The following is a 10,430-nucleotide window of genomic DNA, read 5'->3' as shown; positions in this document are numbered from 1 at the left end:
ACTTCCCACATTGGAAGTCGTACGTATACGACTTCACTGGCGTTCAAGTGCTCTTGTTGTGGGTAAACATGGGGTAACCATAGCAACGGACATGGACACTGTGAGAACCGTGGGTAATGTTTACTATATACTAAACATAAAACTAACTATATAACTAAAGGAATACTAACTATATATATTCTATGATATAATATACGCCATTTTCGATGTCATGAGACATCACATCTAGGAAACTCGGGTATCACTGTTATTTCCCAATTTCCCACTAGTAATTACGAGGGGACGTCAATGTGCTGGTGGTAACTCATACAGGTGACCGAGGAGCACCTGAAGGCACGATAATAACATTAATATTGGGTCTGCTCCTTTTAAGTGTTCCAGTGCCAGAACCCTGGTATTGTACATACTGGCTCACTGGAGTGGCTCACTGGCACACCTAAATGGAATAGATCCATTATTAATGTTATTAATAGCTATGTATATACCCTGCTATGGCTTGTCAAGATGTCTGCTGGGAAAAGGCTCTATTCTGTCTTTTCTGTAAGCCCTATAGTTTGCAGCTGGTCTGGCTATAAGGTGGGGGTTGGGGTTACATAGGGGATAGACATACCGGGATACGGTACATATGTGTAACAGAAGAGTGGAACAGAGGGCTGTCTCCCGTGTGATATAGTGTTACTGGATCCTGGGTCAGCCCATTTGACAACTGCATAATTTGTAAAAGATGTCGGCCCTATCCCCCCCCCCCCCCCCCCCCCAACCCACATAAAAGTGTTCTCTTGCTCCGTGAGAAGTTACGCAATAAATCACGAGGTTTTAGAAGCCAGACTTAGAAAATGTCTTACATCTGCAGGCAGAGGGCGAGGCGCTCTGTAATCTGGCTCTGATCTCACTCTCTGAAAGACACACAATGGACAAAAGGTTCAAGATTTAGTGGAGTGGCGTTGAGTTGAGTTGAGTCATCCCCCGTGGGCTACATGTAGGAGGAGAGAGAAGGGGAACTGCTGCCGCGTCATACCTCTGCTCTCAGTCCTTCCTCTGGACGCACTGGAACCTAGAGACAGACAGACATACACATACACAAAGACACACATGCACACACACACGCACAGACAAACAGACAGACAGACAGACACACAGACAGACAAATATGCACATGCACACACATGCACGCACACACACACACACACACACACACACACACACATACACACACATACACACACACACACACAGACAGACAAATATGCACATGCACACACACACACACACACACAGACAAATACGCACATGCACACACACAGACAGGACAGACAAATACGCACATGCAAACACATACACACACATGCACATACAGACAAATACAGTATGCACATGCACACAGTCACACACACACACACACACACACACACACACACAGAAAAATACGCACATGCAAACACATACACACACACATGCACATACAGACAAATACATTATGCACAGACAAATACGCACATGCAAACACATACACACACGCATGCACATAGACAAATACAGTATGCACATGCAAACACACACACACACAAACACACATGCACACACACACACCCTCCCACAAACATGCATATGCACATGTGCATGCACACATACATACATACATACATACATACATACATACATACATACATACATACATACATACATACATACATACAAACACACACACACACACACACACACACACACACACACAGACACACACACACATTATGATACAGTTATGATACAGTCGGCAGAACACAATTGTGAAATTAAAAAGTTCCAATTTATGTGCTGTTGTTATTCTCACTCACAATAGTTTCCATAATCTTTGCGTGCAAATTCTGGAGAGGAATTACCACTGGAGCTTCCTATGAGAAGAAACAGTAGAAGTCAGTTACACAATATGTTGAATGGAAATTGGACCCTTGTCTCCACTTAACACATCCGTTTAACTCTCAGCGTTGGGTTTCTTGCCCAGACGTAGCCTGCTGCCAGCCATGCAGCGTTGGTGTTACGTGGCTCGACAGGCAGGGCTGGGAAAGTGCAGTACAGACAATGGGATGACACTGATTCTAATCACTGACTGCATTATGTGAGTGTAAATGCTCGCTGCTCCTCAGTGTCATTTTCAAGATTAAATAAATATTGAATAGATATAACTTCAGATTATTATAGCAATGCTACTACTGTCAATTTCAAATAAAAGCTAATTGTTTGGCTTAATCTTTTTGAAGGCAAAGAAATCTAAAGGCAATTGGAAGAATTTATAAGATGCTACAAAATTGGTGTAAACCATAGATAACATTACTGAAAAAATCTGTATAATTTATAATCTGTCATGGATTATAAATATAATTGTTAACATTTCCCATCAGGTCTGTAAATGCGAGATTTTTTTTGGCCAATAATAAGGCTCTAATACAGTGGACACCAACTGTACAGGTTTATGTCCTAACAGGATTTAATTTACTGCATGTTTGTTTAGAAACCTAATCTTTACCTTAACCCTAACCTTAAAGATCCCCTCCACTCAAAACCATGTTTTTTTTACTTTGACGATATAGATTGTTATTTGTGCAGAACTTGTCACCAGAGTGCCTTTTTCTTAACAGGTCTAAGAACTCGCCTACCACTGCAGAGACCGGTGTTAAATTTCCGGCAGCGGTACCTCATGCTTCGTCAGTGGTCCCTACAACTACAATTGGCAGTGTTTGCGGGTGGGAAGCCGGTGGGGTATGAGTCCTGGTCGTTGCAATAGAACCTCCTACTGGTCGGTCGGGGCGCCGGTTCAGCGTGGAGGGGATCTGGGGGAGATAGCATGAACCTCTGCACGCGTTACACTCTCCCAGTGAAGCTCCTAGGGTAGTCTACACTCTCCCCAGAGCAACAGTAAGGCAGCATGTGTGGTGGTCTACACCCTCCCCAGAGTGACAGTAGGGTAGCATGTGGTGTCTACACCCTCCCCAGAGCGACAGTAGGGTAGCATGTGGTAGTCTACACCCTCCCCAGAGTGACAGTAGGGTAGCATGTGGTGTCTACACCCTCCCCAGAGCAACAGTAGGGCAGCATGTGGTAGTCTACACCCTGCCCAGAGCGACAGTAGGGCAGCATGTGGTGGTCTACACCCTCCCCAGAGCGACAGTAAGGTAGCATGTGGTAGTCTACACCCTCCCCAGAGCAACAGTAGGGCAGCATGTGGTGGTCTACACCCTCCCCAGAGCAACAGTAGGGCAGCATGTGGTGGTCTACACCCTCCCCAGAGCAACAGTAGGGCAGCATGTGGTAGTCTACACCCTGCCCAGAGCGGCAGTAGGGCAGCATATAGTTGTCTACAACCTCCCCAGACCCACAGTAGGGCAGCATAGTCTACACCCACCCCAGAGCGACAGTAGGGCAGCATATGGTGGTCTACACCCTCCCCAGAGAGACAGTAGGGCAGCATATGGTGGTCTACTCTACACCCTCCCCAGAGCGAGAGTAGGGCAGCATATGGTGGTCTACACCCTCCCCAGAGTGACAGTAGGGCAGCATGTGGTGGTCTACACCTTTCCCAGAGCGACAGTAGGGCAGCATGTGGTGGTCTACACCCTCCCCAGAGCAACAGTAGGGCAGCATGTGGTGGTCTACACCCTCCCCAGAGCAACAGTAGGGCAGCATGTGGTGGTCTACACCTTTCCCAGAGCGACAGTAGGGCAGCATATGGTGGTCTACACCCTCCCCAGAGTGACAGTAGGGCAGCATGTGGTGGTCTACACCTTTCCCAGAGCGACAGTAGGGCAGCATGTGGTGGTCTACACCCTCCCCAGAGTGACAGTAGGGCAGCATGTGGTGGTCTACACCTTTCCCAGAGCGACAGTAGGGCAGTGCAACGACCAGGAGGGAATTGGCACTGGAGATGTCACGCCGAACCATAACCTAAAAGAGAGATCACCTGCTGAAAACGCTTTGTGGTGGATATCATAATTCATCAGAAACTAAACGCGCACTCAACCTGCCATCATGGCATACGTGGGATATAATTAATGGGATCTACAGGAAATCCAGTAACCTGACAGGGAATGTACCCATAGACATCCCGGGAAGTCTGTATTATCACGATTTTGGCACGTTTACCGTAACATATATATTTCATAGCCCTCCCAAGCTCGTTGACAGGATCCAGAACCCACCGTCATAACCGGCCGAACGGTTGGACATGTTCTTCCTCTCCCGGAACGCCGGGGACATGCCCCCTGCTGAGGTGGCACTCTGTATCCTCCTGCCACCTCCTGATGAGCTGGACCTGACCTTTGACATGGAGGTCATCTGATAGCTCTCGCCGACACCCCCTCCTCCACTCCCATAGCCGTCCCCGTCTCCGAAGCCTCCGCCTCCGTTGCTTCCCACTCCAAAGCTGTAGCTTCCACCCCCACCTCCATAGCTTCCACCGCTTCCACCACTTCCACCGCTTCCTCCGCCTCCTCCACCTCCTCCACCTCCTCCACCTCCTCCACCTCCTCCTCCTCCACCTCCTCCACCTCCTCCTGAAGAGTCTCCTCCGAGGTAAACCCCTGAGGAGGAGCTGAAGCTGCTGACACCTACAGAGGCTGGAGAAACATGACACACAAATTAGCTCCATAACGCAGTCCCTACTGCTGAAGTGCTTTACTGCGTATTAGCCTGTGGGAGAAGAATGATGCTAGACGAGACATGAGCTCCTTCAATGCCATGAATGTACGGTACGTCAAGTCGAAATGTTTTTTTTTTTTTTTTTTAATGCCAAGGATTGAGATGACCCAGAATGATTCTAGACGTGACAGTTTGAAAGACTTCTTCTCACATGAGGTGTAATAACTGCTGCTGTTCTGGGTTAAGACATTCTTCTCCAAGCTCAGCCCTCCGGCGCTGCTGGACATGCTCCGGTGATTAGAGCTACTACTGGTTCCCTCTGGCAACCAAAAACATGGACACATGGAAAGAAAGAACAGAAGGAGGGGTTGGTTACTCATAGGGACAGTTCCTCTGGAAAATCTGACAATAATAAGTATCAAGCCAATAATTAAAGCATGCGCACAAGTGACAGGACGGAGATGGAACACTCACTTGGTGGTAGAGATGCCAGTCTGGTCGTCGTGGTGATAGTTTCTGATGGGATACAAATCGAGAAAAAAAAAGAATTACTCACTGTATAGAAAAGTCATTAATTTACTATCTAATCCACAGAGTTTGTAGGTGTAACTGTACTATATTACATCCACTCAGGAATACCTGTTTCGTACAATAATGTGCATAGACGTCTATCACATTGTACAGTAGATTGTTAATATAGTGTAATGAATTGAAAAAACGTTTTTTTATATAAATTGTGTCAAATAAAGCAGGATTGTTAGTTAGCAAGATATTTAGTATGTTAACAACACTATGTATCCACTAGGAGGCGCCATAGCTACAGTTCAGACTTCAGCTGGCCTATTCAAATTTGAGTTGATTGCTAAAGACATTTAAATACTATGCTGCTGCTCTCCTGCCACGCCTCTTCAAACTGACACAAGGCTCGGTACAGCTGATTATATGTTTACGGTCTTATAATCAAACATATAATTAGGTGTTCCTCTGTCCACCCCGAGGCACTCACAACGCGTAGCCCAAGTTGACCTCTTGACCCTATCATGTCATTATCATGGTCATTACAGGAGGAAGGGCTGCAAGGACAATTTGGAGGTGGGCATAGCTGAAGACTTCTAATTAGGCATGCATTGAAACGTGGTGCGTGAGCAAGAAGACACTGCATGTTGTCAGTGGCACTAAGTCCCAGAAAAGGGAGGGGAGAAAGCAACTCCCAAGAAACTCCCTGCAGCAATGTTTTATAGCTGTATTTGTTTTCTCTTTTGTGTTCTGTTGTTTTTTCACCATGTATCCCACCATATATATACCACCAGGGTATACAAACATTATACAACTAAATCTGGGTTTACCATGAAACCCTTGCACTGAAGAACCATATAGGTCTGTTTTGAATGTCTTTAACTATGAATGAACACAACGCTCTAACTTACCATCTTTAGATAATAAAGTTTGATGGATAAAAACATTGTTCCTCTGAAAACGCCAACGGTTCTTCGTCTAAGGTACTCTCCACTTTGCAGTTTCATAGTACGCTCAAGACTCGTATGAGCTGTTGTCTACTGATGGCGCCTGTATCAAGTGCTGTGTCAATAAGAGCATGAAGATCAACAATCTGATGTTTTGATTTTCAGCGGCAGACCAAGCTTTCGTTTACATTTGGATTGTGGATGGGGCCTCTAATAACAAGAGCACAAGAACACTTAAGCAGAAGAAATATTGGGAGTTACAGGCTTGTTCCTGGATTTCGCTTATCTCACAAAGCCACATTACAAGCCTGCACTGGCACTTTTATCAGGGCAGTAAAAACAAAGCCACACAAGGTATGGTTACATTACAAAACAGGCCTTTCAGTACAAGCGACCCTCTGCACAGATATTATTCATCAACCAGTATGGTAGGTCTGCCCCGTCTCAGTCAACTAGTTGACTCAGTCGTCTTAGTCGACCAAAACTTTGTTAGTAAATTAGTATTTTTTTATGCTTTTTTCCCCCCGTACTGAGTTATGTCCTATTTCCTGATAAGAGCATCTCTGGTGAGCACTAGATGTGAAGTTGTCCTTCTGCATGATAAGAGCATCTCTGGTGAGCACTAGATGTGAAGTTGTCCTTCTGCATGATAAGAGCATCTCTGGTGAGCACTAGATGTGAAGTTGTCCTTCTGCATGATAAGAGCATCTCTGGTGAGCACTAGATGTGCTAGGGTAGGGATCAAGCTTAGCTTCCCTCTACTCCTTTTTTGGACATGTCTGCTAACTAAATGCATTGCTCTTGACTTTTTGTTTATAATTCCTTTATTTTAATGTTTTTTTAATGTTTTTTTAATTTAAGAAAAAAAAATAATACATGTTCAAAAATAAACTTTTTCATTCATTCATTCATTCATTCATTCATTCATTCATTCATTCATTCAAGTTGTCCTTCTGCATGATAAGAGCATCTCTGGTAAGCACTAGATGTGATGTTGTCCGCATGATTGCATGTACGAAACACAACTTTGCAAATTATCGAGTCAACGGAATCCTAGTAAAATCCTTACATCAACTATTAGTCTATCAATCATTTGTTTAGTTGAGGAGAACCCTATACAGTAATTGATAATAAGTATATATTTTTTTTTATTCTATTTATTTTTGGGCTTTCTGTATTTTTTCACCCATCCCAATTTTAGTCGTTATGCCAATTCCCTTCCTGGTCGTTGCGCGCATTGCCCCACTGTCGGCCTGGGGAGGGTGTAAAACTACCACATGCCTCCACCGATACATGTGGAGTCGCCTGCCGCTTCTTTTCACCTGACAGCGAGGAGATTCACTGGGGGAACGTAACGCGTGCGGAGGTTCACGCTATTTCCCCCAGATCCCCTCCCTGCTGAACAAGCGCCCCAACCGACCAGTAGGAGTTGCAGTTTACAACGACCAGGACACATACCCCACCGGCTTCCCATCCGCTACCACTGCCAATTGTGTTAGTAGGGACGACTGACCAAGCCGGAGGTACCGCTGACAGCTGGATTCAATCCCAGAGTCTCTGCGGTGGTAGGCGAGTGCTTAGTCCGCTGCACTACCCAGCCGGTCCGATAATAAGCATCTTAACCATTGTAAAAGCAATGTCTGTGATCATCTCACCCATTCCCCCCGAGACGTCCACTGAGTGGTTTCTCTGTGGTGTTGTTGTTAGATCATCCATTCCATTTCATCTGGTGAAGGAATACAGAGTTGAAGTGGTAAATATGTGATATACAGCAGGTAGAAAATCTATGCCACAACAACTAACTTCAACACCGAGTTTGTTTCTTGTTGCTACGGATGAATATTAGGAATTTTTATTAAAAGATAATAATAATAAAATGGAAAAATAAAAAAAACTGGATTTGAGTCAAAGATATGTCTGAGCAAGTATGGTGGAATCGTTTCTAATTCATACCCCTGAGGGAACAAGAACATCTCATTCCACACTGTTATACTGAAATGTCATGGAAATCCAGGGGACACACAGGGGCCCTTGCTGAGGAAGACTTGCGCCAGAATAATTTTGATTTCATACTGTAGGTCCACTCGCAGGGAGCAGACCCTGATACACAGGTCAAAGACCATGGCCGGGTGCCCTATAAGTTAAGTTTAGTTGAACCTTTATTAATCCCCTTGGGGGAATTCATTCTCTGCATTTTGACCCGTCCTAACTATTTAGGAGCAGTGGGCACACAGTGCAGCGCCTGTGGACCAACTCCAGTTCTAATGCCAGTACCTTGGTCGAGGGCAACGGCATAAACCTATGGCTTTAGGAAACCAGAGTACCCGGAGGAAATCCATGCAAACACAGGGAGAACATGAAAACTCCCTGCTGGGGTTTGAACCCAGGACCTTCTTGTTGTGAGGCAACAGTGTGTGCCGCACTAGGCTCGACTATACACTTTACAGTGCTGTATGAATTATTATTATTTTTATTTTAAGTAACCTTTTTTTAAATGTTTTGCCCCTACTACTGGGAACATCATTCTAATCTGTGCACACTATAGTGCTGTGCTACTGGGAATACAGTCACCAGTGCTGTATTTTCTACAGTTGTATAGCAACTCAGAAAACATCAACAATCTGACTATAAAAAGACACAATAAGTGGGCCTTCTTAGATTGTTAACGTAAAGCTTAAAAATGATGCCGTAAACGGCCAGTTGTTGTTGCTTTGTCTGTTATGGCAACATTATTTCAAGTGCTGCCCGTTTGTTACAGCAAATGGTAAAGTCACAGTCTCACAGATAGAACAAAGTAGTAGCAGTGCAACTTTTATACGTCTCATCTATACGCATTCACAAACTATAATTTAAAAGAGTGTAACTCAAGACTTTTCAGACAGAACGTTTCATAATAGACCGGTCCATCTTAACCGCACAATAAAGGAGAAATTATGTCTAGATTTGTGGTGAATTCACTTTCCCCCTCTTATAGGCTTTGTTAACAAAAAGAACAAAATAGGATTGTGGGTTACTGTAGAGTTACAGTATGAGTATGAGCAACGTGTGAGCAACAAAAGACCATATTTTCACCACACCCTTCCATGCTGCAGCAACACATTTAAATCAATATCATATGCATCGTCAAATGGCGACTTCACGACGTTTTGGAAAGAAAAATAACATTTCCAAATATATGACCTGTGCTCCTCTTCGTCTGCAGCACGTGTGTTGACTGCAGGTTATTGTATAATCATATTTGATAAGAGCTTTGTCCAATTACAAGGACAGAAGAAAAGCAAGTGAAATAAGCCTCAATCGAATCCATATATCCTATTTCATCACAGACTATTTCCAAACTTGGATAAAGTCAATACCAGTGCTAACCAAAACAAACAAACAAGAACATACATCGAATTAGCAGTAGCCAATAAAAAAAGTTTTTGAAAAAGTTGTGACATGTTGTAACCCTTTATTATTAATATCAATATTATTATTATTTATCCCCCCCCCCCCAAACAATTCCAACCACGGTGGCCACATGGTGTTTATTCCAACAATCGTCTGAGCCCCGAGGTAAAACGACGGTATCTCGCGACCCAATCCCGGACTGACCGGCCAGCGGTGCGGCTGCTGTGGAAAGCAACATCCGAAACAGATGTGCAAGAAACAAAACGAGCTGTTTGCATCAAGCTACTTTGGTCGGACAAACTCTACCTAAACTATTATTCCAATGTCATATAAAATCCATACCTTCTTCTGCGCAAGTCGTTGTAAGAATTCTCAGTGTCGCTCTGTGTTATTGAATCCTGATTCCCAAGATGGACCAAGTGATTATGTTAAAAAAAAAAATTATGTTGATGATATGGAGCACGTTACTGGGTTGTCCTCGCCTCTCTTTTTGTCTTTTCGCTCAACCTTCACAGACAAGTCGTTACAGGGAGTTGGCTTGGGCTTTTGTCCCAACCGCGCCCACCGGAGCTTGGCAGGTATCCGACTGTTGCACGAAAAGCTGAGAAAACAGGACCCCAGGGAATCAATTACTTAATAATATAAATACACCCATGGACAGTATATGAACTCTCAAAGTTGTGAAATGCTCTTGTCTGAATGGACAACGTTTTAGGGAGAAGGGACCGAATTCTTTGTGATTAAATTATAGGAAAAGTGAAAACCAACTCTCCCAGCCCTCCCATCCCTGCACCACCCACACCGACACACCCAACCTACCACACACGAGCGAGTGCACACCCTACAACACTCGCAGCATCACACAACCGCGTCCACGCACACACACACACACACACACACACACACACTGTCACACACACACGCACACACACACACTCACACACA

The 10,430-nt window shown here is 44.5% G+C and overlaps 1 protein-coding gene across 1 annotated transcript in view; it reads right to left on the bottom strand.

The window, feature by feature from the left end:
* col17a1b (collagen, type XVII, alpha 1b) overlaps positions 1–10,053 on the bottom strand; it is an 83,639-nt gene extending 73,586 nt beyond the window's left edge. Inside the window, exons 1-8 of the mRNA XM_084321707.1 lie at positions 9,828–10,053; positions 7,751–7,821; positions 5,107–5,148; positions 4,844–4,951; positions 4,194–4,610; positions 1,836–1,892; positions 1,019–1,054; positions 846–896 (exon numbers count right to left, since the gene is read on the bottom strand). Of these exons, the coding sequence (XP_084177833.1) occupies positions 846–896; positions 1,019–1,054; positions 1,836–1,892; positions 4,194–4,610; positions 4,844–4,951; positions 5,107–5,148; positions 7,751–7,811 (772 nt within the window). The 5' untranslated portion in view covers positions 7,812–7,821; positions 9,828–10,053. The remainder of the gene's footprint in view (positions 1–845; positions 897–1,018; positions 1,055–1,835; positions 1,893–4,193; positions 4,611–4,843; positions 4,952–5,106; positions 5,149–7,750; positions 7,822–9,827) is intronic.
* Positions 10,054–10,430: the final 377 nt, after the last annotated feature.

The sequence above is a fragment of the Notolepis coatsorum genome, assembly GCF_963971535.1.
Source record: "Notolepis coatsorum genome assembly, chromosome: 9".
Classification (NCBI taxonomy): domain Eukaryota; kingdom Metazoa; phylum Chordata; class Actinopteri; order Aulopiformes; family Paralepididae; genus Notolepis; species Notolepis coatsorum.
The sequence above is the reverse complement of the archived record's forward strand: the minus strand, read 5'-3'. Positions and strand labels throughout refer to the sequence as shown.